Genomic DNA, 27,756 nt, shown 5'->3' with positions numbered 1-27,756 from the left:
GGTGTCTTCTCATTTCGATACTTGGTGAAGGGAGTACTACTTTTGATGGGTGTCTTCACATTTTGATACTTGGTGAAGGGTGTACTACTTTGATGGGTATCTTTTCATTTTGATACTTGGTGAAGGGAGTACTACTTTTGATGGGTGTCTTCTCATTTTGATACTTGGTGAAGGGTGTACTACTTTTGATGGGTATCTTCTCATTTTGATACTTTGTGAAGGGAGTACTACTTTTGATGGGTGTCTTCTCATTTTGATACTTGGTGAAGGGAGTACTACTTTTGATGGGTGTCTTCTCATTTTGATACTTGGTGAAGGGTTTACTACTTTTGATGGGTGTCTTCTCATTTTGATACTTGGTGAAGGGAGTACTACTTTTGATGGGTGTCTTCTCATTTTGATACTTGGTGAAGGGAGTGCTACTTTCGATGGGTGTCCTCTTAAAAAAAAGGATGCTAGGAAAGATCATTGAATTTGGTGTTCCATAAGTGAATTTCCAAGACACTCACCTACAGCAAGAGTAGGACGCTGTTTATCGAAAGTATATATCCTACCTTGCCGCTCAATTTCTGTATTGCTTAGCACTGGAGAACTGGACTGGAGAATTGCTTAGAACTGGCGAAAAACACTGACCAGTGTCTTCTTTCTCCAATGATTGTAATCATAACTGTCGCGGAGATGATTATCATGAAAGCTGAAAATAAACAATTATGATACATAGTCGTGATCTTGGGCCTATGTTTTGTGGTTTAAGAACTTTTTTGTGTGTAATTAGATAAAAAAAAAAAAAAAAAAAAACAGTAAAGAAAATGAGGTAATTCACAGTCAGTGAAAAAAGAGGAAAATGCAAATATTTCGGTTGGGACCTTAGCTTAGCCGTCCTTTGTGTAAATAAAAACTAGAATAAGAAGTAATAAAGTACAAAATAGAAAAAATCGAAGTTTTTTTTGTGTTTCTGCTCAAGTTTCTCTGTGTAAGCAGTAGGAATCTGCTTTAGAATAAATATTATATATTGAACGAAGAACAATATTAAAAATATAGAACAATACAAATATTTCGGCTGAGAACTGCATTCCACCATCCGAACTATAAAAAGAAGATTTAACTCAGCCGGTTGGAAGAATCCTCAGAGCATTCAGAAAAGCCTTGTACAAAGTAAATTCTCAATTTAAAATTTAATTCTTCCATTCAACTTCGGTTGTTTTGAGCAGTTCTCTTTTCTCCGTTACTTCAGAAAGCTGCTATTATCTTCATTTCATATTTTTTAACTACTTTTATTTCGAAGACTTTTTTCTTCTTCTTGTTCTAGTTTTATTCACCTTTTTTTTTTTCGAGAACGGGTAAGTGCCGGTCCCGACCAAAATATTCGCATTTTCTTCTATTTTCACTGGCTTTGAATTACTTTATTTTTTTACGTTGTCCTGCGATGCGAGTATTTTGGCTGAGACTTCCAATCAGCCATCCTCACTGCAAAAAGAAGATTAAACTCAGACGTTTAGAAGAGTCATTAGAGCATTCAGAAATGTCTTATAAAATGTATATTTAAAATTCAATTCTGTCATTCAAATTTGGATTTTTTTTTTTGTAGTTTTTTTTTTCGCCGTTACTTCAGAAAGGGCCTAATATCTTTATTTCGTGTCTTCAGTTGCTTTGATTTCGTGAACGTTTCTCTACTTTTTATTCTCAACCGAAATTTTCACATTTTTTTTTCTTTTTTCCACTGGCCGTGAATTACCTCGGTTTTTACGTTGTCCTGCGATACGAATATTTTGGCTGACACTTCCAATCAGCCACCCTCACTGCAAAAAGAAGATTAAACTCAGACGCTTAGAAGAGCCATTAGATCATTCAGAAAAGTTTTATAAAATGTAAATTTAAAATTCAATTCTGTCGTTCAAATTCGGATTTTTGTTGTTGTTGTTGTTTTATTTTTCACCGTTACTTCAGAAAGGGCCTAGCATGTTTATTTCGCGTCTTCAACTGCCTTTATTTCGTGCACTTCTGTCTATATTTTATTCTCAACCGAAATATTCGTATTTTTCCAATGGCCGTGAATTACCTTTTTTTTCTTTGTCCTACGCTTTCTCATTTGGCCTCTCAGGGGTCTCAGAAATTATTTAATAAGAAAATTAAGTAAAACTACGGCTACAAAGATTTATACGAAGATTAAAATTATAAATACACCAAGAACTATGTTGGAAGGTGTTGCGGATTAGTATATTAGTTGTTCAGTTAAGGTCGATGAAGCAGTTTGTTTTTTGGTGTCCACTTGTGCTGTGTGGTCGTTATTGTGGACTATGTATATTGCGGTGGGGGGGGGTCGTTCTTTTCCTACGTCTTGTGATGGGCCTTAAAAAAATGAAAGCATTAAAATGCAATAGTGCGTAAACAATATGTAAAACGCATCAAGTAATAGATTCTGAACTTGAGTATTTAAAAGAAAAATCGGAGGGGGGGGGTTGCATGGAAATTTGAAAGCAGAATGAATCCAATCATAACTTTTGAGTCACTTTTTTGGGGTTATGACTTAGGACTATGGAGGAGGGTGCAACGGGATAGGACCTTAGCCTTTGTCCTATGGGGCTATTCAAAAGTGCAGTCAATGTGATCATAAATCCATATTTAAAATTGCTGGATTAAAAAAGTGGTAGAACCTTTTAGCACCTGCCCCGCCAACTGGCCGACCAACTGGCTATCCGTTGGCTAGGTTACCCGGTTTGACCACTCGGACTGCGAAATTTCTTCCCGATTCATCTCATGTATCGATCCACCCTAAGGCAGGACACTGTGTGCGCATTCTTCAAGTTCGATACCTGACATAAATAGGTTATATTTGTGTAGAACCTATCGAAGCCAACTAAGCTCATGGCTTTTAATTTGAACCATGAGAGTTTGGGGGCATTTTATGGGTTTGTGGAGACTTGTTATTGAGGCGCTGTGAATATGAATAATCCCAAGTTATACGATAAAGGGCTTTGATTTCAAATACAGAGGCTCTTCGCTGCTCCTTAGTTCTAATTTCGAGCATTCGTTTGCGTTCAAATGTTGTAAGGCAACAAGCGACAAGTGTTGTAAGGCAACTGAAGAGATTGCCCTTGTTGAAACTTTTTAGAGAAGGGTTAATAGTTTTAGGAGAAGGATGTTGAGAAGGATGAACAAAAAGGATGTTGACAGTTTTAGTTCCAGAAGGGTTACAAGCTTTTGAAGAAGCTAATCTTAGTCTTGGCTACCAAGGTAAATAAATGACTGAAAATATTCTAGACTGCCGGTTTTACTGTAATTTTTCTAAGTTTCCAGGGAATCTAACCACTGTAGCTGATAAGATGAAACCGAAACTGATTAGTTGAATCGCTGAAACTGAAACTTTTTTTTGCCTCTTTGGTCACAGCAAAGGTTTCCGCAACAGTGCATTCTTTTCTGCTTAAAAAAGTCGCTCTTGCGGTTGATTTTCATGATATCTTCAAGACCCGTTTTAGGGGTCTTCTCTACCTTAAATTTATTGTCGAAAAAGTTACTTATTTAAATGTCCGCAAAGTATTACACGACATTTATCTTTCATTTTATGCTCCACCACACCCTTTTAGGATTTGTTTTAAGCAACCAGGATATTTTGAATCCCTCCTCTCAGCCCTGAATTTTTTTGCTAACGAGTGTTGTGTGTTTTGTCGATGTTAGGGGAACTTCTCTTTAGCCTCTTTACTATCCCCCCCCCCCTTGCCTCGAGGCTTATTAGAAAATTTTCTACAAATCCCATCCTAAAATTTTACTTCTTTACCAGCCTACGTTCAACCTTGCTAGTTCTGCCTGATCCGTTTCAAGATCTCGTGATATGATTCATTTGTTTGAATTTTACAATTCTTCCTAAGGAAAAAAAAACTTCTGGAACTATATAAATTCTTGTTTTGCTGCTACAAACTCAAAAGGCAGTTCAGTAAAGGAATAATTAATTAAATCTCTGATGTCAAGGCCCTGTGAAGTATTGCAGTAACTGTGACCCATTGTGACCCACAAAAATGTTAGTTTGAAGAAAAGATTCAAGCGCTATAAAGCACCTATAGGATGATGGTTTCCACGGAGGAAGTTTACAAGACTCTATTCCAAGTTTTCCAAGAACTTTACAAAGTAATACTATTTGTGATTGGGATATCCTGGTCAAACCAATCACTGTCCAAGGGCACGGAAATCTCTACAATAACAACAACGTTCAACACGGTCTTTAGTCTTGATATAACTTTTACGTCAAATGTTTAATCTTTCATAAGATTATGTTCACTTGACCTAAAGAACTGACTATAGCTTGGTTACAAACACAGCTTTACATTGGTTCGACCTTTGGATAGGGGATAAAGTGGATTTCGCTAACGGAGGTTAGCTATATAATTGAGTAATCTCCGTAACTCTAGAGGAAACCTATTTGTACGTTGGGTGGCATACTTCTGCTAACCCACCGAGCTCAATGGGTAGTATATCAGATTTTCAATCTGGTGGTCGCAGGTCTGAGCTTAGCTTTGGGCTTTTCTTCCGTCAGTAAATACTTAAATATTGAGAATATGTTCGTTTTTGAGTAAAAATTGCATCCTTGAGCTAAAAAGATTGACGTTAGACTATTTTCCTCGTGCCGATGAATAAGGGAATTCAATTAGAGGGCAGTGTCGTTTGTTTTTCTCTGTGTTTTTTTACTCAAATGAGTATTTCCAAACTTTTGATTTGGTAAATCAAACCTGCTTTTCTCACGAATGGGGAACTGGGTTGAAACTTTCAGGCACAGATTTTAGGGGGATGGGGGTAGGGGGCTTGGAATTTTATGTCCGAGAAGGAAGAAGTTCGTCCAATCCCCACAGAGTATATTTTACATATTCTGTGTATTTAGATTATGGAAGTGAAGATGCACCTTAAAGGAAAAGGAATTATAGCACTTGCTTTGAATCGCAAATGCTCCCTAAGATGCCGAATTGGATTTGAACCCCGAAGGTGAGGCTAATACCCTAAATCTCTACAAAATTAAATGGAGATCCGATAACCAAGCCCTTCTGATGGACGCAGATGACAAACATGTAGGGTTGTATGACAAGAAAGATATAATTAAGGATCCCACCTGTCACTTCCCATTTTTAGGTAGGATATGAAGACCCCTTCTGGTAGATGTGCTCTTGACAAGTATTCAGGGACTCCTCATCTTTCTCTGTGACAGGGATTAAATTGATTCGAGAATCTTATGCATCCGACAAAGTCTTGTTGAGATCTGATAACCTCTTTTGGTAGATGCCCAGACTCGTAAAATTATTTAACCTTCATCATGTTCCTGAGATGTCAAATTAATCCCAGACCCCTGAAAGACGTAATTTGACACTAGCTATCGCCTTTCGTCAACTTTGACTGAGGTCGAAAAACTTCTCCTAGTAGACACCCTTCTAACATGAATTTAGGAAACCCCTCCCTTGACTTTTTGATTCTTGTTAAGGTTATTTGTGGTCTAATAACCCATTGTGATAGATAAAATACTGAGAATTTAGGTCCCCACTACTTTCCTACCTGAGGTCGGATCAGGTCATGGTTGCCCAAAAAGTATGGCTGAGAAACTAGCTGTTGCTTCTCATATAGTTTGGTTTAGATTTGAAAATTCTTTCTGATTGATGAGCTAACGATAAGATTTTATGGGACTTCTTTCTAGAATTTCAATCCCGGTTTCTCGAAGAGAGGTTCTCTGTGAGTCCGTGAGCGTAAGGCACTTTTCGCCTCCAATTCAGAACCCATATCAGAAAAAAATATAACTGTTTTTCATCTGCTGCCACTCCTAAGCAGATCACTGTTTTTCATCTGCTGCGACTCCTAAGCAGACCGCCGTTTTTATCTGCTGCCACTTCTGAGCAGATCACTGTTTTTCATATGCTGCCACTCCTAAGCAGATCGCTGTGTTTCATATTTTGCCACTCCTATGCAGATCGCTGTTTTCATCTTCTACCTGCCTAAGCAGATCACTTTTTTTAATCTGCTGCCATTCCTAAGCAGATCACTGTTTTCCATCTGCTGCCACTTCTAAGCAGATCTCTGTTTTTCATCTGATGCCACTCCTAAGTAGATCGCTGTTTTTCATCTGATGCCACTCCTAAGTAGATCGCTGTTTTTCATCTTCTACCACTCCTAAGCAGATCGCTGTGTTTGATCTGCTGCCACTCCTATTCAGATCACTGTTTGTCATCTGCTGCAACTCCTAAGTAGATCACTATTTTTTTATCTTCTGCCACTCCTAAGCATAAGAACTTTGACCATGATCAAGAAAAGTAACAGTAAACTATAAAAGCAGTAATGTAGCTCCGCCAATTACAAAGAAGACGACTTACACCTTAAGAGGGGATCGGTGTTCTGATGAAGGATATTTTAGACCTATCAGATTATTGTTTGTCTTAGCACATTTTTGACTATGCTGTTGTTGAAGTAATGTCCTTTCCACCTCCTTGGGCTAATATTTCGTAGAACCGGCTATGAGATAGAATTGTTCGATTTTTAAAAGGCTTTCATACAACCTACTTTCACTCAACCACTTTTTAATTATCTTCCACAGTGGGGACGGTGCTGACCATATATGGGGCCACGCACGCAAAATGGAAAATAAGTAAGAGAATTAAATAATTTCTGAGACCACACTGGCTACACATTACAAAACGAATAAAAAGATTCGCAAAGAAGAGAAAACATGGCTGTTTCATCTTCGTTTTATCTTCTTTAAGAATCTTTTTCTTCGTTTTATCAAGAGATCTAAACAGCTACATAATAATGTTACAAAAAAATATTCAAAAGAGGGATTTAAGCCCTTAAAAATCCCTTTTGTTAAGCTTATGCCATAATAATTGTAGTTGTACTTGTTTTCTCGTAAGAGAGGTCTAAGTCCTCAACTGCTGAAGCACCTTCGGTTGTTCCCTACTGTGTAAGGCAGACGTAAAAGTAGCAGTCGCGCCAAAATGCAAAAAAGTAGATGCTTCATTCTATTAGGAAAACTATTACACCAGGGGATTTCCTAAATTAATTTTTTTATTTTTCTAAGAAGCAAAATTGGGTGACGAAAAACGTCCTGATGGTGTTATTTTTCTTTTTTCATTTCAGTGCTCGTAAACAAGAACTAAAGCTAATAATAAAGTCGCTTGTTAAGTAACGTTCAGTTTTTTTTAGCATATAGTTAGGCATTTCTGGCACTTTAAGTAGAGTACGGCAACACTGTAATATATTTTTTCCTCCAGCCTCGTGTGAAGATATAGGTGAAGGGAAATTCGAATGCTTGTGCCCAGAGGGATTCAGAGGAAATCTTTGTGAAGTAGAAGATCCATGTGCAACAATTTCAGAAACGTGCTTGAATGGAGGAACATGTGTAAGGTAAAAAATGAATAGGTTAAATATTAAATTCTTGTAGGCATTATAGCAATATTTTAGATATTTAATGTATTAAATGCTTGTTAGACACTTTTTTTGCGAAATAATCAAGCTTGTATAATTAAATTATATGGCATTGGACTTACCATTTGCTTGGCCTTATTTTCTCAGATTTACTGTAGCAGCTGTAACTGTAACTATGTAAAAACAAATATTATAAAATCGCAAAAAAAGAGGATGAGGAATGTTTTAATGATGAGGACAAACAAAATTAGAAATGTTGCACCGAACACTTTTTGATAAAGTATTAATATTAGTTTTTTACTATTTTCGTGACTGTCTTAGCGCCGTTCTAACGCTGAAACAGCGCTTTTAACTGTAATCTGAACTGACGGCGCTTTTGGTAGAATTTTTTTTTTTTTATCAACATTGTTGACTAAAAGTTTTTTTTTTTGCAAGGTGTCGTTCATCAACAAAGAGGTTTTCTAGGTTCTCACTAAAATCCGGCATTCAGCATTCAAAGTCGGGATATCAGCTTGCTAATAATAGCAACCTAGTAAAACAGTAAATAAAATAGATAGCATGGTAGTACAGAAGATACTGATCAGATTACTATTTGACTAGGTTGGCAAAGGCTACGACAAAATCGACAGATTTTTAAAATAGCTTTTAAATTAAATTTCAAAAATTTATTCAAAAAATTTATTCAGTCGTGTAAGATTTAAATAAAAAAGATTTTAAAGTAAATTGGAATACTTTAAGTAAACCCTCAGTGTAAACTTAAAAACAGAAAATAAAGGCTTTCTTAACACTATAAATTCTATCTCCAATTTGGGACTGTACGAATCCGAAAGAAAAATTAAGACGAAAAATATTCTAATTCAAGAAATAACCCGTGTGTTCATTTAAAAATCAAATATAGGCTTCACACCTTAACGTTAAATTCAAAAGCAATGTTTAATGTTCAAATTTCAAAAATCAAAATGTTAGGTTTAACTTTATTTTTCATCAGATTCATCATTTCAGATTCTTTAAAAACATAGCGTTAGAGATACAAGGTCAATATTAATTTCTTTAACATCTCTAGTAATATCATCAGGCACAAGGCCGTACCCAGAGGGGGGGTTAGAGTGGTTTGAACCCTCCCGAAATGTTTTTTTGACTCGTAAAAACATAACAAAAATGGATAGAAGAAAATTTTGTATGCGTTTTTTGAGGTATTTTTTTTTACCCCCCCCCCCCCGAAAATAAACCTTTGTGTAAAACCCTCTCCGAAAAAAAATCCTGGGTACGGCCTTGATCGGACACAAACATCACTTGATTTTTATACCCTGGTATTCCCGCTTTCCTAAAACAACATGCTATCGTTTTTTTTCTTCTAAGTTCTTTTAATTAGTCTGAAATGACACTACTTGTAAAATGAACCTTTATTTATAGGCTTATAAGTTTAAATTTTTGTTTGTTTTTGTAACGTAAGTATAGGCTAAAAGGGATTATCTGATAACCATCCAAAAAAGGGTGTCATCTGGACTCTTTATTCTTAAAGAAGGAATTAAGAAGAACCATTCCATTTGATAGAATGGTATTTGTAGGTTATTGGAAACACACCCAAGAAATGTAACAAAATGTGACGATAAAATAGTACTTTAGAAACAAAATTATGGAAACCTAACCCAACCTAAACTAATCCCCCCCCTCTAATGTGCAAATATATAGCGCAAATTATACGAGTCCAATGCATTTTGTCAAAGCCCAATGCATTGTATCATCCATCACTTGGTTTTGTAGCTCAGAAACCGGTTTTCAGAGATGTGACCTAAGCGTAATTCTTGAATGTGTTTCTAATAAACGACAAGTACCGATAGAATTGACTATACTCAAAAACTGATCTAGCCAGTGGCGTAATTTTGTCAAAATTATGGGGGCGGGGGCAAAGTTGGAGCCAATTTTCCCAAATCAAGTAAAAATGACAGTGAAAATTGAAAAATGATCAAGGAAAGATAATGACATTGAAAATTAAAAAATGATGAATTTTGAGGTGACCATTTCGTTAAAAATAGTTCAAACATCAGATATTAAAACTCTGGGGTTGACACAACCCCCAGGGCCCGGGGACAGGCATTGTAAGTTATGCCCTGGGGACATATATGGTTCTTACAGAAGGGATGCTCGTATAAACTTCAGAAAGGTTTCATTTGATTCAAAATAGAAAGTTCTAGTTCATTTGTAAAGAGTCAAAAGAGATCGAAGGACAATTATTCCCCCCCCCCCACAAAAACTCTTAGGTTGACACAAACCCATTTTTTAGCTTTGATATTGTTAAATTTGATACTGGATTTGATACTTTGATGAACATTTTATGTTGAAAAAAAAGTCTGATTTTGAAATAAGGAATTTTTAAAACTTTAAACTTTTTGCAATCAAAAACAAACAAAAATTAATTAAAAAAAAACTTTCCGAAAAGGAAGTTTTTCAAAGAGAAGTAAAGGCCATTTTAAACTTTAGATCAGCAGATGCAAATACCTGTTAAAATTTCAAACTCAAAACGACCAAAAATTACTATCAAAGAATAAATGAAACCCAAAATGAACAGAAATTAAATAAACAATCATAGCAAAAAAACATACAATAATTAATAATATAAAAGAATAAATAAATTTTAAAGCGAGTAATGCTTAAATTGAATATCCAAATCAAGCCTACAACGAAAAACAATATTTTGCTATTGAAGTATAAATGAAATCTAAAACGAACAGAAATTAAATAAACAATCAATGCAAACAAACATACAATAGATACTAATATAAATGAATAAATAAATCTTAAAACGAGTTAAACTTAAATTGAATATGCAAATCAAGCTTGAAACGAAAAAAATCACTACAAACAACAGTTTGTTTAATGACTTCTTCTCTCACTGTAAAAGTCCAAAAACTACTGCGTCATTGGCGCTTTACTGAAAACTATATACGTCTTGAACAGTCTTGAAAAGTGTTAACAACATCAAACTGAATATTTCATATATTAAGATATTAGTTGTTGAAGGATGGATCAGTTCGAGATTTTATTTCACAGTAAATTTATTTTCATTTTCAATGCTGTAAGAACTGGAAAAGAAAATATTTGTAATACAATTCACAAGCTCCAATGACACAGCAGGCTTTAGGTTTTTACAGTTGAGGAAGGGGGCAGTATCCAAACTCTTGTTTGTAGTGAAACTATATTCGTTTTGAGAAATTTTAGAAAGGACTAATAAATTAAACTGAATATTTGATGTATAATGATATTAATTGCTGGAAGCTCACCAGTTCAAAATTTTACTATAATTTAAATGTTTATTTTCAATATAAAGTACAAAAAAAATATTTGTAATAAAATCTGTCTTCAGTAAAGTACCAATGATGCAGTAGTTTTTAAAGTTTTACAATGAGACAAGTAGGTAATACTCAAACCCTTGTTTGTAGTGATTTTTGTTCGATTCAAGCTTTAATTCCATATTCAATCTAAGTTTCACACGCTTCAACACTTATTTATTCGTTTACATTAGTACCTATTGTATGTTTATTTGCACAGATTGTTTATTTATTTTCTGTTCGTTTTGGCTTTCATTCATACTTCAATAGCAGAGTATGTTTTTTCGTTTTAAGCTTGATTTGCACATTCAATTTAAGCATAAATCGCTTTAAGATTTATTTATTCATTTATATTATTACTTGTTGTATGTTTTTTGTTTGTTACTTGTTGTATGTCTATGATTGTTTATTTAATTTCTGTTCGTTTTGGGTTTCATTTATTCTTTAATAGTAATTTCTGGTCGTTTTGAGTTTGAAATTTTAACAGGTATTTGTATCTGCTGATCTTAAGTTTAAAATGGCCTTTACTTTTCTTTGCAAAACTTCTTTTTCGGGAAGTTGTTTTTAAATTAATTGTTAGTAAAGAGGATGGATGCAGTGAAGGTATTAAAAGTAGAATAACCAAGATCTACGGTGATTTTCACAGTTGAAAAAAATTTGGAGGATTAAGAAGATGATTCTTCGCACCAAGATTAGAATTAAAGAAGTTACAGGGATGACAGTGGTCAAGTATTGCTCTGAAACGTGGGCGCTCTGAAGGAAGATTTACTTGATGTCTCGCAGAGAAATCGTCTGCGGATTGTTTTGGGTACCCGTTTGACTGACCGTATTTCAAATAGCATGGTGTACGAAAAATGCAGTTCTATCCCACTTTCTAGGGCCATAATGAGACAAAGAATGAGATGGCGAGAACACGTTATGCATATGAAGGATGTAAGAATCTCAAAGATCGTCCTTTTTGGACAACCATTTAGGGGCAAACGAAAATCAGGTCGTCCTCGAATGGGGTGGGGGAGATCGTGAGGAAGGATTTAATATAAATTGGAGCTTCTTGGGATTGTGTAAAGAGGTAGGCTTTGAATAGATTTTTTAGAGAAGGGACACGCCTCAGGTGGCTTGGTGCTGCGGTGAGTTGTTAGTACTAATAGTAGTATTAGTGGTATTAGTAGTGTAAGTAAGGCGTATTCCAAAGGAAGTGGAAGGTTGTAACTTCCAATAATTCTTATTGGAAAAAATAACATAATTCTTTCCGATTATGTGGTTTCTCTTTCCTGTTATATCAATTAGAACATGAAATAAAGTGATGAGTGTTTCTTCAAAATAATATTTAAGGATGAATTTTGGTTGTTTTAATGAAGTATTATTTGTCATCTAATTGATGAAGATTTTCAATTAATGTCAATTAATGAAGATTTTCTGAATAAACTTTTTTTTTACGTTTTTTTCAACAAAACCTTTTTCCTTATATATTCAAAACTTAAATTGCATTATAGGGGCACTATTGGAAATCTTGTAGTTGTCCCCATTGCCCTCTGAAGAATAGTCCTGCTGCTCTGTGCGTCCCCTAAGAAATGATTTTATTGGTTTTCATCCTATGGGATATAAATATGAAAAACTTAATTTATTTGGCATAATTCTTGGTTTCGGAGATACTGACTTGTCTCAATTAACAGCGGAGACCCTGAATAAGAATTTTTGTGTTTTCTTATTATGATTCAAACAGTAAATTTAAGTTAAGTAAAGAGTAAACTGTCTACCAATGGACAAAATATAATTTACGGGGCTTACTCAGCAAACATTGCTTGACTAACGGGCACATATTTTGCAGCTCATCTGGTCTTGCGATCTGCATTTGCCCCGTTGGGTATGATGGGGAGCTATGTGAAATGAAAAATCCATGTTTCCTTAACCCGTGTTCAAATTCAGGTGTCTGCCTCAGGGATGGTGAATCTTTCACGTGCAAGTGTCCACCACCTTACATCGGTGACACCTGTAGAGAGATTGATGCCTGCTGGAACCATTCATGCTCTGACAATGGAAAATGTGTGTCTGAAAATGGCCAAGTGACATGCTTATGTAAAGAGGGATACATTGGTGAGGAATGCAATAGTTTTAACCCTTGCTTTAATAACCCATGTCTTAACCATGGCAGCTGCCACAGACTTACTGACTCTGATTTTTCTTGTTCTTGCTCTAATGGTTATTATGGTGATAATTGTGAAGAGCACAATCCCTGCTTTTCCTTTACGTGCATGAACGGAGGTACTTGCTTTGTAATCGATAATGAAGCTTTGTGCGTTTGTGGTGATGGTTTTACAGGTGATAGCTGCGAGTGGGCTAGGGATGATTTAAGTCCATATGTGACTGAAGGTGACTTTAAGCAGCTACGACTTTATAGCACTCTAGCTTCAAGTAGCAGCGAGACGAAATTTAATTTTTGTAAAATTTTTCCTAAATTTTCTAAGACAATGTCTTGGTTATTTCTATTTGATGAATGTAAAAACGCCGATTTCTGTTTTGATGAACCTTGTAAAAATGGGGCTGAATGTAATACAGAAGAAAGAACTTGTGACTGCAAGCCAGGTTTTGAAGGAGAATTATGTGAATTGATTGATAAATGCTACAATTTCATATGTCTGAATGGGGGCACTTGCTCAGATATTTTTGAAACCGCTAAGTGTAACTGTGCCGAAGGATTTATTGGGCCAACATGTGCTCATAAGAATCTGTGTAGCCCAAATCCATGTAAAAATGATGGAAAGTGTGCTCAAATAAATGAAAATATTGTGTGTACATGTCCGCCAGAATATATTGATGACTTTTGTGAATTAATTGACCCGTGTTTAGATGTAACGTGTCAGAATGGGGGAGTTTGTCAAGTAGAAGACACTAATGCAGCTTGTGATTGTCCAACACACTTTGACGGGGAATTTTGTGAAATACTGAACCTCTGCCACTCGAACCCCTGCGAAAATGGAGGTGAATGTATCACTCACCAGGAGAATTATTCCTGTTCTTGTTCAAAAGGATTTAAAGGTAATAAATGTGAAATTGTACATGTCTGCTTCAATGTCACGTGTGAAAATGACGGAATATGCTTTGAGTTAAACGGTGTTGCCACTTGTAAATGTCCTGGAAGTCATTTTGGGCCTGTTTGTGAACTACATAACCCTTGTTATTCCAATCCATGTCTAAATGATGGTTTATGCATATTAAGTAATGATAGCTATTCGTGTTCATGCAAGGCAGGTTTTAAAGGAGATCTATGTCAAACAGAAGATATATGCTTGAATGCAAAATGCCTAAATGGTGGTTCTTGTCTAGAAGTAGACGGCACCAATAATTGTCACTGTTTGCCTGGCTTTCAAGGTGATATCTGTGAAAAGGTTGACGTTTGCCACAATGTCAGCTGCTTGAACGGTGGAGTATGTGCTGAAAGTTGTCGGTGTCTTGAAGACAATCCTCAGTCTTGTGAAGACTCTGATTGCTATTTTCAGCCTATTAAGTTTCAATGTGAATGCCTCTATGGTTATGAAGGGCAATATTGTGAAATTGTCAACTTCTGTGCAGCAAAACCGTGCGGGAATGGTGCAACTTGTGTTTCTGCTAGAGGTACTTTCCAATGCTTCTGTACTCCGGGTTACTCCGGAGAATTTTGCGAAATATCCGACCCTTGCTTTACCAGTCCATGCTTAAACCACGGTGTATGCCAGGCTAATAGCACTAACTACCAATGCTTATGCTTACCCGGGTTTTCTGGTGAACATTGTCAGATACATGATCTTTGTAGCCAAAGTCCGTGCCAGAATGATGGAAAATGTTTATTTAAAAATGAAGGTAGCTACAATTGTCACTGTCAAAAAGGATTTAAAGGTACGCCTATTCAACATTTGACTTTATATTCTTGGCGAGTGTCTGTAGCTCCAGAGAAAACCTATTTATTTGTATATATTTACCCACCAAAGGTGTAAAGTCTGTAAGTAAGCTCGCTTAGCTCGAATGGTAACGTGTTAGATTTTGGTCATGAGTTCAAACCCGACTCAATAGACTTTTTTTCCGTCAGTAAAAAGCAAATTAATGAAAATTCACTCCTTTCTGGGCCAAAAATTGCAATTGCGGAAATGAAGTTGATATTTTTCTATTTTAAGCGCACAGATTGTTAAGAAATTCAGTTTAAAGGGAGAGGGTGGGAGGTTTTTTTCTCTTCTCAATGAGTGTTTTCAAAGTTGTAATTTTGGAATGTCTTGTGTTGTCTTGCAACTATCAAGTTGGAACTTTCAAAGACAGTTTTGCTCGGGGTAGGGACAAGATGACTTTTAATTTTCTTCTGGGGTGGGGGCAAAGCTGCTTTTTTCAATCCTGAGGAGATAAACTATTGTTCTGCAATCCTTGCAGAAGAGTGTACGCTATGTTTTTTTTTTTTTGTTTTTTTTTTATGCCAGTTGTCCAACTTGTTGATTCGATCCGACTCCATTTTGAGGGTTTTCAGGGTATTGTTTCAATTACCATGAATTAAGTTTCAAAGTAACATTTTACTATTAAGACTGATTAAGATAATAGTTAATTAGGTACTTGTTAAGACTCCAGTAAACACGCGATAAGTGAAGTTTCGTTAATGCTAATGAAATAAAACAAAGTATAATAAAAATGTAATAGTTTAGAAACAAATTTGGGCTATATATGTGCAAATTAGGGGGGGGGTAAAGCATAGCATATATTAAATACGTAACCTAACCTAGGTATCTTTTTTTGCCCCTTCAACCCCAAAAAACTAGAATTGAAACATTTTTCACGGAGTAAGCAATACCTCACAAGGCAGCGTAAACCTGTTTTTCGTTAGGATTTCATTAGATTCTAGATGCGGTTCTTCGCGTGTTTACTGGATTCCTAACAAGTACCGTTAAGTATCCTGAATCATCAACGAATAGAAATTTTTGCAGCCAGTGATACTTGGTTGCAGGTATCACTGCAACCAGGATGAAAGATCACGATTAAACAGCAAGAGTCCAGCCCCTACGCGCTATTATACATCTACGATTTTAACCAATTTTCCAGAATAAGAGGAAAAGCTGATTTTAGTCTTAGGTGCAGGGTTACCAAACACCTAAGCTTGGCAACCCGCCGAGAGTTTTGCTCGGCAGGTAGGGGCAATATGACTTTTAGTTTTCTCTTGGGGAGGGGGGTAAAGTTGCTTTTTTTCCTGAGGGGACAAACTATTGCTCTGCAATCCTTGCAAAAGAGTTTGTGCTACTAAATTAACTAAATTATTGAATAATTTATCTATACAGCACGCTTAACACTAGTGCTTAGTCTATAAAGTAGTTCAATTAAAATTATTCTAGCTTTAAAGAGATTAAATAAAAAAAAACAAGTTTTTTAAACTGAAAGTAAGGAGCGACATTAAAACTTAAAACGAACAGAAATTATTCCGTATATGGAAGGGGCTTTCCCCTCCTCATCGCCTCGCTCTTTACGCTAAAGTTTTTTATTGTTTTAAAAAATATAGTTTTGAGACAGAGTCAAACTTTAGAGTAAAGAGCGAGGCGTTGAGGAGGGGAAAGCCCCTTCCATATACGGAATAATTTCTGTTCGTTTTAAGTTTTAATGTCGCTCCTTACTTTCAGTTTAGAAAACTTGTTTTTTTATTTAATTTTTGAACGTTTTTGAATAAATGCAGGTTTTGATCTTGGCTCACCGTACATGAATAATTAAAACAAAATTTGCATATTAATCTAATTTTATTTGGTTAAATGGCTTTCTCGAAACTTGTTTAATTTTATTTACGAACGTTTTTATTAGTAATAAATATACGTAACTTACGAAATAACTTACGTAACGAACTTCTATATTCATATATTTTTAATACGTATATTAGGGGGTTCATCCCCTCATCAGTACCTTGCTCTTTAAGCTAAAGTTCGAATTTTGTTCCAATTCTTTAAAAATGACCGCTTAATCGAAAAGGCCGTTAATTAGAATAAATAGCTCTTATGAAAGTACTAAAAAATCTTTGGCTTAAAGAACGAGGTATTGACTTGGGGGAGAACCCCCTTATATACGTAATAATTTCTGTTCATTTTAAGTTATAATGTTGCTTCTTACTTTCAGTTGAAAAAACTTGTTTTTTTAAATTTAATTTCTGATCGCATTTTAAATAATGCTTGGAAATCCGGCGCCCCCTTCTTAGAAATGTCCCTTACCCCAAAGAAACATCCTCCACGGAAATATTCTCCCGAGTAACCCCCTCTTTCAGCCCCCCCCACCAGAAAAAAATTCTTCCTGAAAATGTCTGTATACTTCCCAATAACCAATACAATATGTAAGCAATGGGCAAAGTTCATAATTTGCAGCCCTTCCCCTGGCAACTGTGGGGGATTAAGTCATCGTAAAAGACATATTTATTAGATTTTCGACTATGCTGAACAAAATGGCTATCTCAAAATTTTGATTGGGTGACTTTGGGAAAAAAGTTAGTGTGGGAGGCGGCCTAGTTGCCCTCCATTTTTTTGGGTCATTTAAAAAGGACACTAGAACTTTTAATTTCCGTTCCAATGAGCCCTCCCACAATGTTCTAGAACCACTGGGTCAATACGATCACCCCTGGGTAAAAAAACAAAAAAAAACAAACAAACAAACACGCACCCGTGATCTTTCTTCTGGCAAAAAATGCAAACTTCCACATTTTTGTAGATAGGAGCTTGAAACCTCTACAGTAGGGTTCTCTGATACACTGAATATGATGGTGTGATTTTCATTAAGTTTCTATGACTTCTAGGGGGTCTTTCCCCCTTTTTTCTAAAATCAGCCAAATTTTCTCAGGCGCGTAACTTTTGATGGGTAATACTAAACTTGATGAAACTTATATATTTGAAATCAGCATTAAAATCTGATTCTTTTGATGTATCTATTGGTATCAAAATTATTGGTATCCGTTTTTTAGAGTTTCGGTTACCATTGAGCCGGGTCGCTCCTTACTTACAGTTCGTTACCACGAACTGTTTGATATCTTTCATGACGCCTGGTAATAGAAACACTCATGTTTTACTTATTCTTAAATAGCCTACTAATTGTATGATAACAATAAGCGTTTGTTTTTACTTTCTGTGTGACTTTTTTATTCTTTCAATGGGATTCATCAATATTTGAACAAAGGACATTTCCTAAAAATCTTTTGCACATCTATTTCCTCCACAGAATACAGAGTACTATTTCCTCCTGCTTATCTTTGTAAAACTATTCACCTATCTCCACTCAGACGTCATAACCACCCAGGATTACTCAGGAGAGAAAATAATAAGGGGTGGATCAGGAAAGTACGTAGGGGGGGGGCATGAGCCTCCCTCCCGAAAGAATCCTATCATTTTGAATTCATGGGCACTTTCAGGCAAATTGACGAATTTGTTTTTTTTTATTACTGCCATCCCTGGAAACTATTTTGTTATTGTCCCCCCCCCCCTGAAAAAATTCCCACGTACATTCCTGGGACTTATGTCCTGTATGTATGTCCCACACGTTAAACTATTCACACCTCGTCATTACTAGCAGCATTGATGAAACCAGTCCCAGTGCTAAGCCACCTCAGGCTGATAAACTGGTGACTATTTCTGCCTATATCCCGCTTACTTGAAGCTTCTGGTAAGGTCAGTTCAAAATGTCATGCCATTCTAAGGTGGCGCCCATCTTTACCCGCCTTACCTTCTCTTGCCCTCTCGTGAGCTATTCAGTATAAATTTCTAGAGGTGGGGTCTTTGTAAATCCTTAGGACATTTCCAGGTCATTTCAGCCTTTGCTATAGGATATGCACACTGAGTAGGCCCAAACTTCTCCCTTTTGAACCTCTTTTTCAAAACCTCTTCCTTCCGTTTGTCTATGAATCCTTATTTGTAGCGTTACTTCTGTAGCATATAGCTACAGAAGTATACATATCCGCTTTCATGTAGCATACAGATTATCCGCTCTAGACAAACAAGAAATAACTAACATAGTAATTACTTTGTTCCTTGATTTAATAATGACAATATGTTAATATCGTGTTGTTTTATCAATAGAGGTGAAAAGTCTACACTCTGAGAAAGCAAAGCTGTATTTAATAAAAGAAGTGCCGTGTTTTTCTAGCGTGTAATTTCATTTCTTAGACACAACTCTACATTCCTAGATTGTTTATAGCAAGATGCGAAACCTCGTATCTCCCAATGTTAACAAAAATTTTTAGCAACACTAGCGCTCATAGCAGACGCATGTGGTTGATATTTTTCCAGTATTGTCATTTAGTTTTTTTTTTCGCTAACTACTGTAAACTTTTTGTGGAATGTATATAGCAGTAAAAGGTCAAAATTTTTGTATTCCCATTTAATAATGCATATCTATATGACAGAATTAATTGCTTCAAGTTATTGTCGCTGTATGTTTTAGACACGCTAAAGATTAATATGAGAAGGTTTAATCTATAACGTGGCAACTCTGAGCAATCACGTTCATTGGTTCCCAAGTTTTGTAATAGTAATATTTTATTATTTCACAATCATCAAATCTTATCGGTTTTTTTTTTTTTTTTTTTTTTTTTTTTTTTTTTTGTGGCGTTCAACAGGCAATTGCAATTATTGAATTTCCGTTCAATAGCGCTAATTGAAACCTACTGCATTAATTTTTGGCTTATTGTATGCCAGAGCTCAATAAGCTGTAATTCGTTCTTTTTTAGATAGAAAATTCCTAGTGAATTTATCTATCAGGATAAATTAAAAATCTTTCTGTTATAACCTTTTTTAAAAGGTGCTATGAAGCTGCAAGATTTCTTACTATTTTTTTTTTGCTATAATTTTTAGTACAATGGGAAGTGGGAACTTCATATGCGTATAAATAGGGGAAGTTTGAATACTATACTTTGACCATTCTTCCAATTTTCAAATTACCTACGAAAAATCAGTTTTACTGTCCAAACGACGTTCAATAGAGAATAATAATTGGGCTTATTTAACAAGTAATGACAACTAATTACAATAAGCTATATTGAACGTGGGGCATATTTCGTATATTACAAATAATCTTTAACTCTATGAGCTCAGGGCCATCTAATCTATTTACAATCCCTAATATACAGATCAGGCTTTTTATTCTTAATTTGTTCGCTCAGTTCCTCATGTTGTTAAAAATAATCTGTGCACAGCGATGTCAGTTCACAAAATGTAGGCAGGGAAGGGGCAAAATGTATTTTCCAAAATTTGTAGCAGGGGTATTTGGCCTTTTTCCAATGAAAATACCCAAAAAGGCATTTTTCAACAACAAAAACGTATCTCGAGAATCTACGGGGGGGGGGGGCGGATAAAAAAAAACCTGTACATTAGTATGTTCAATAAACTGAATAATCAGACAAATTCGTAGAAATGTTAGTCATTCCGGCAGCTCCAATTATTAATGAACCAAGCCCAAACTCTTTTTTACGGGTAGTGTATTCTTCGTGGGTAGTGTATTCTTGGTAGAAACATGGGTAGTGTGTCGTTCGAAGAATAATTATTTATTTACCGGTATTTTATTGTTTATCTTCAACCATAAAAAAGATTATTTTTTCAGTTTTCCCGCTGCACAATGTAATTTCACCTCTTATGCATAACTGTGCAAAATAAATTTTATTAAACTATTTATTACTCTTACAACCGGTATTATAAATGAAGCAAGTCCCAAGTCCTTATTTCCGTTGAGGTGTATAGTGTATTTTTCGAGGAATAGTTGCGGTATTTTTTGTTTATTTACCGGTATTTTAATGTTTATCTTCAACCATAAAAGGTTTTTTTTTGTTCTCCCGGCGAAATTGTACAAAGACATTTATTGACCCATTTGTCATTCCTGCAGCCGGTATTATAAGTGAAGCAAATCCCATAATCCCAGTAGTATGGTCTGATAATCATTTTTTGTAGAATTGAATAGTCTAATCACCGAAGAATAATAATAGTATTTAGAATAATAGTAGAATATATAGAATATATAGAATAATAATAGTATTTGTTGTTTGTCTCTAGAACAAGAAGTTTCAACAAGTAAATAAAAAAATCGAGAATGGGGTTTATAAGGCCAACGAAAATGCTGGCCAAAATAAAACGAATATTTGGGGGAGAAAACCGCTTCCCTTCCTCAGCGTTATAAGAGGAAGAAACATGTTCACATTTTCTGAACGGAAATGGGAACGATCAGATGGGATAAAAAGAAACAGATAAAAACAAACAACGCAGAAAGCAAACAGAAAAAAAAACAAATAATAACCAAAAATGGAGGAATTAAAACCTAAAAACCAAACAAAGGGGGGGGGGAAATAACAGATAAAATCAAAATTAGCAAAAAAAAAAAAAATCAAAGCCAATAATCTAGTTTCAAAAGCGAGCCACTCACCAACAGCTACAGTGAAAAAAAACACTATTCTCATTCAATACTAGACAATATTCTTCGGTTTCTTATAATTTGCATTATAATAAATGTGGCATTTAATTTCTTATCTAAAACTTTACCCTTTCTACAGGCAATAAATTAGATTATATATAAATGAATAACCATTCTCTATGATGAATAATCTATAAGTGGGTTTACTCATTCGCATAGAACTTGATCCTGGTTAATCAACCGAAAAGCTATGGAAAAGCATAAGGGAGGATTAAAGTTAAATCTAAGGGGATTCTAGGTGATAGTAATAATCATAGCTAAATACTAATCAAACAGTTCGTGGTAACGAACTGTAAGTAAGGAGCGACCCGGCTCAATGGTAACCGAAACTCTAGAAAACGGGTTTTTGATACCAATAGATATATCAAAAGAATCAGATTTCAATGCTGATTTCAAATATATAACTTTCATCAAGTTTAGAGCTACCCATCAAAAGTTACGCGCCTGAGAAAATTTGGCTGATTTTCAAAAAAAGGGGGAAATACCCCCTAAAAGTTATAGAACCTTAATGAAAATCACACCATCATATTCAGCGTATTAGAGGACCCTACTGTACAGTTTTCAAGCTCATATCTACAAAAATGTGGAATTTTGCATTTTTTGCCAGAATAAAGATCACGGTTGCGTTTTTATTTGTTTGTTTTTGTGTTTTTTTTTTTTTTTTTTTTTTTACCCAGGGGTGTTGGTATAGACCCCGTGGTGCGAGAAAATCGTGGGTGGGCTCATTGGAACGGGAATTAAAAGTTCTAGTGCCCTTTTTAAGTGACCAAAAAAAATGGAGGGCAATTAGGCCCCCTCCCACGCTCATTTTTTGCCCAAAGTCACCCGATCAAAACGTTGAGATAGCCATTTTGTTCAGCATGGTCGAAAATATGATAAAAATGTCTTTTAGGATGACTTGATCCCCCAAAGTCCCCCGGGGGCGGGCTGAAAGTTATGAACTTTACTCAATGTTAACATCTAGTATTGGTTATTGGGACGTCTACAGACTTTTTCTGAGGAGATTTTTTCTGGTAGGTGGGGGAAGGAGAGGGTCGGGGGCTATATGGAAGGATCTTTCCATGAAGGAAGTTTTCATGGGGGAAGGGACATTGCTATGAAGGGGGCGCCGGATTTCCCAGCATTATTAAAGAAAAAGATCAGGAATTAAATAAAAAAAAACAAGTTTTTCAACTGATCAACTGACTGTGATTAAGAGGTCATTTTTAAAGAACTGGAAAAAAAAATTCGAACTATAGTTTAAAGAGCAGGGTATTGACTAGGGGGCGAACCCCCTAATATACGTGTTAAAAATTTATGAATATAGAAGTTCGTTACGTAAGTTAATTCTAAGTTACGTATATTTATTACTAATAAAAACGTTCGTAAATAAAATTAAACAAGTTTCGAGAAAGCCATTTAACCAAATAATATGAAATTTTGTTTTAATTATTCATGTACGGTGAGCCAAAATCAAAACCTGCATTAATTCAAAAACGTTCAAAAATTAAATAAAAAAAACAAGTTTTTTAAACTGAAAGTAAGGAGCGACATTAAAACTTAAAACGAACAGAAATTATTCCGTATATGAAAGGGGCTGTCCCCTCCTCAACGCCTCGCTCTTTACGCTAAAGTTTGACTCTGTCTCACAACTTTATTTTTTAAAACAATAAAAAACTTTAGCGTAAAGAGCGAGGCGTTGAGGAGGGGACAGCCCCTTTCATATACGGAATAATTTCTGTTCGTTTTAAGTTTTAATGTCGCTCCTTACTTTCAGTTTAAAAAACTTGTTTTTTTTATTTAATTATAAACCCAGAAGCTAAGGCCGTACCACGTACTTTTCGGGGGGGGATTACTCAAAGATTTTATTTGGGGGGGGGGGGGGCTTATACAAAAAAAGATCAAAGAACGCATAAAAAAAAATTACAAGCCAGACAAACATTTCTGGGGGGGGGTCTACTCAACGATTTTTGGGGGGTTGGGGGGAGGGGTTACACAAAAAACATCAAAGAACGCGTGAATTTTTTTTTTACAAGCCAGACAAACACTTCTGGTGGGGGGGTCAAACCCCCTACCCCCCCCCCCTGGGTACGGCCTTGGCTAATAGCATAAGGAGCAAGATATACTTGTTTGTTTCTAAAGGAATTTAATTATTTCTCAGGTAACACTCTGCCCTATGGACTCTTCTGAAGGAAACAGCCTAATGACAAAATAATAGTACAACTCGGTTCTCAAAGTAACACTCTTTTTAAATATAATGATCGCCACCGTGACAGAAGACCCCCCTCCCCGCTTCCCTAATGGGGTCATAGCCCTGTGCTGTATACAAAATTACGGGAAAATACTATAAGTCTAAAACAGGAAGTTTCTGCTAATCAGATGTTCCTTCTATTCTATTCTATTTTTCCATTTCTATTCCTTTTATTTTTATTTTCCTTCCTTCTATTTTTATCTTCCTTCTATTCTTTTTTTCTATACTTCCTTCTATTCTATTCTTTTCTTCCTATAAAATAAAAGTTCAAAATATGGATAAAATCCTTTTTAATAGACAGTGTATAATAAATTTCACAAAAAATACCAGATATTTCGGTCACATATACAGTGACCGTCATCAGTAGTAAAACTAAACTAAAACAATTGAAAACAAAAGTTTATATACTAAATCAAATAAAACTACATATTGTTTAAATCTCTAATTCTTTTCAAAGCAAAGGCGGAAGCTAGCCTCTTTGACCTTCTTGGATTCGGTTCAATAGCGTTCAATGATATAACATTTGGACAAAGGGCAACTACATTGGGTGAATTGAACTTTACTCTGTCAGATTTTAATAAATTATCATAGATAGAGTTCAGCCCATATTCACCTGTATCCCGATTCAAAGCAATGTTCTTGAATAAGATTTTCTTTATTTCAAGCGTTTCACGAAAATTTTGCTTTTAACCCCGATCCCTAGAAATCAAAAAGACACTCTCGAACAAAATAAAATGGTCTGGAAAATTAAAAATATGTTCTGAAAGGGCTGAAGTAAAATCTTCAGACTTAGAATCTTGCTTTAAAGCCGCAGAAATATTATCTACGTCATACTTATCTTCCTTCCTTCATTTTATCTTTTATTTTCTTTTTTTTTAACTTCCTTCTATTTGTATCCATGTTTTTAAATCATATTTAGATAATATATTTATCCAACTGTTCTAACTATGTCACAATTAGTCTAGCGTAAAATATTTATTATTATTTTAATAAATATTTGTCACAATTAGTAAAAACGGGGTTTGACCTCAAACAAATTGCTATACAAATAATTTTTCACTAGCCGACTAAATAAACTGATACTATGCTAAAAAGTCTGAATACTGAATACTGAAAAGTCTGAAAACTGAAAAGTCTTCCGCTCTAGCTCATTCACAAATTTGACTTTTGAGGGTGAATTTCTTAATGTAAAGATTACTGTCCTGAAAAGACAATTCCGAATTCAGAAAGTTGTTTCGGGGTTTGATTTAACACCCGTACATACATCAAACTTTACAGAAGCTTGGATTGAGGCTGGAGAGGGTGAGGCTCTGAGGCAAGTTCGTGGTACTTAAAGTATTGACCGAGTTCAGAACATAAATGTCTATTAACGAAGAGACATGCAACGATTCAAGCAGTAAAAAATTATTTATAAATTATTTATAATAACTTATAAACATCATAATAATTTATAATATAGTTTTTAAAACTAATTTATAAAGATATTATTTAGGACTATAAATGGTATCATTAGGGGGAGGGTGGGCGAAATTATCATGGTAGTGACATTATACTTTAAATAGCGTTGATTTTGGAATCAAGTCGTAATTATCTTGTGTTATTATAGTGTTTCTCAAAGAGTACGGGTAACGCACAACAGCGGGAACAGGCGCTAATGTTGAAAAAAAGTCAATGCCATCTATCGATTGGTGACTTCTCGCTTTTTTCCAGCTTAATAACAAGAATAATTAATTTAATTTGTGCAGTTGGTAGAATTAGTGTAGCAATAAGTGTCTGATCTTAGTTCCAGACAGCAAGACGACTACAAAGCTTGAGAAATGTTAAGTGTTACCAAACGCTAGATGGTGTTTACGGTTTTTTCCAACACTAGCGCCAGTTTTCACTCTTATAAGTTACCCATACTCTTTGGTGTCTCCTTAAGAAGAGTATATAGAAAAGAGTGTTAATGTTTACTATTTAAAGAAAAGTTTCTGTTATTTTATATTTGCTTTCCTAGGAACTCATTGCGAGACAGCAGTCGATCCTTGTTTAGAAATAGTTCCTTCTCCTTGTATGAATGATGGAATATGTATCCCCTCAAACACATCCTATAAATGTGAATGTCCCGTTGGATTTTCTGGCAGATCATGTGAGATAGCTGGTAAGTAGGCTCTTATCCATTGCTGTTGTAACGAGCAGAAATTAATATGAGTAGGGTTCTAAACCCTATGCTTTCTGAAAGCCGGAATATAATTTGTACTTTACTGAAAAAAATTTTATAAATATTTTCACTTTTATAACTTTGAGATATCAAAACTTAATTAAGATTTTAATGAATAAATATCAGCATTTGTATATCAAACTGACAATGCATATTTTGTTCAGTAAATTCATTTGAATTTTTTTCAGTAAATTACAAATTACATTTCGCTTATAGAAAGTATGGGGTTTAGAATCCTACTCATATCTAATTTTGATCGTTTTGGGTTTAACTCTGTTATTTATTTAATTTCTAATTGTTTTTGGTTTTGTTTATTTGTTGATACTGATTTTTGGTAGTTATATGATTAGTAAGTTATTTGATTCTATTTTTTTTTTTTTAATTTTTGGTTTAATGGAGTTATTTACTTTTTTTTGAAAAACTTATTTTGTGGAAATTTTTTGTTCATTAATTCTAATTAAATGACCTTTGGGATTCAGGGGCCATTCTTAAAGAATTGGAACAAAGTTCGAACTTTAGCGTAAAGAGTAAGGTCTCGTATACGAGTGAGGTATCGTATTACGTATACGAGGGGGCGAACCCCCTCGTATACCTAATAATTTCTGTTCGTTATAAGTTTTAATGTTGCTCCTTACTTTCAGTTGAAAAAAACTTGTTTTTTTTTATTTAATAAAATAAAAAAAAACATGAGTAGAAAATCCGTCGAAAAAAGCTAGAATATATGGTACCAAACAGTTTTTTTTTTCGTCTTTAATCCCACCTCCTCTCCTCTCGGTGACATAATAATCTTTTTCACTTAATTTCAAACTTTAATGTCACCTACACTAATTTAAAAACAACTTTTATTTTTTGAAATTTGGATTTGGGTAGCCAAACATAATTCACAAAGACATGGTATAATACAAAAAAAATTCAAAACCGCAAAAAAAAAGTACCATTCCAGGTTTAGCAGGGTGCCCTTCTGCCATAGGGCACCCCTTTCACCGTGGAAATACATTAATAATAGACAAATAATTTTCATAAAACCTTGTTTTCAATCAACTATACACCATCCTCAATCCTCCCAACCTTCCCTCAACCTGAAAACAAACCTAGGAGGAGTAAAAAGCTGTGCCCTTACAATATCTTTAGGCACGCCATTCTAATCCTTCTTTTATAACTCACAAATAAACTACTAAAACCTTTTTAATACCCATTTGGCTACTCAAAAATCAAACAAAAACCAACAAAGAATAAATTAATAGGATTTACCATAATACTAACATCAATTCCTCAAATTTTTATTATTTTTTTATATATAATAATTTAAAACATTTTTGTACAATAGAACAATTCAATAAAAATTTTCAAATTGAAAACTCAGTCTTGACCATCCGTTTCAAATCTATTCTCTCCCTCCATATTTAACTCTGTCTCCAGTCAACCGCATAATTTTTAAGTTAAATATTTGCCAAATGATCTTTGGCCTGATTCTCATGATTCCACATTTTCTACATATGATTGCTAACACCTGTCGCTCAGAAACACAGTGCATAATTCCTTTGCCTACCTTTAACACAAAAGGACAGCTTTAGAGCTTTCTTCTTTTCTTCTACAGACGTTGTTTTTATTCCTTAATTTTCTAATATTTCCGATAATCTTTGGGGTAATCCATCGTTCGAGGGGCATTGAATCAATTCGTGCAATTGTCCGTCAAGCACTTCGTCTCCACACATCAAACAAGTAGGCGTTTGAGTTTTCAACATGCGACTAACTCTATCACTAAAGGGTAATATTCCGTGAATCATGCAGTAAACAAACTCTTTCTGTTCATAACTAAACGGCGATTCACTTAGATTTTTAAAAGATAACTGAAAATCAATGAACGTCTCCTTTTCTCTAGCTCTATAATTCGGTTCTTTCTCACTTCTAAAAAACATTCCGCGAGACCTTCTTTAGTTCCTCCTTTCCCACGTCACATCTCAGTGCTCCCAATTCCTTTGCTTTCTTCAGGGGGCTGACAATCCATCGCAGAGGGGTCGGAATTTTTTCTCCTTTTCTTCTGCATCCTCATTCACTATAGGGAGAAACCACTGCCTCATAATTACAGTTGATGGCTCCTGTTTAACCTTGATGGCTCCTTGATGGCTGTTTAACCTTGAATTACAGTTGATGGCTCCTGTTCATAAATATTTCCGAGG

The 27,756-nt window shown here is 35.0% G+C and overlaps 1 protein-coding gene across 1 annotated transcript in view; it reads left to right on the top strand.

The window, feature by feature from the left end:
- LOC148944118 (uncharacterized) overlaps positions 1-25,524 on the top strand; it is a 131,494-nt gene extending 105,970 nt beyond the window's left edge. The window contains exons 5-7 of the mRNA XM_089099831.1: positions 7,236-7,368; positions 12,547-14,591; positions 25,373-25,524. Of these exons, the coding sequence (XP_088955957.1) occupies positions 7,236-7,368; positions 12,547-14,591; positions 25,373-25,524 (2,330 nt within the window). The remainder of the gene's footprint in view (positions 1-7,235; positions 7,369-12,546; positions 14,592-25,372) is intronic.
- The last annotated feature ends 2,232 nt before the right edge of the window (positions 25,525-27,756 follow it).

This window comes from Artemia sp. Qi Xiang Cuo, chromosome 14 (assembly GCF_049724085.1).
Source record: "Artemia sp. Qi Xiang Cuo chromosome 14, ASM4972408v1, whole genome shotgun sequence".
In the NCBI taxonomy this organism is placed as follows: domain Eukaryota; kingdom Metazoa; phylum Arthropoda; class Branchiopoda; order Anostraca; family Artemiidae; genus Artemia; species Artemia sp. Qi Xiang Cuo.
The sequence above is the reverse complement of the archived record's forward strand: the minus strand, read 5'-3'. Positions and strand labels throughout refer to the sequence as shown.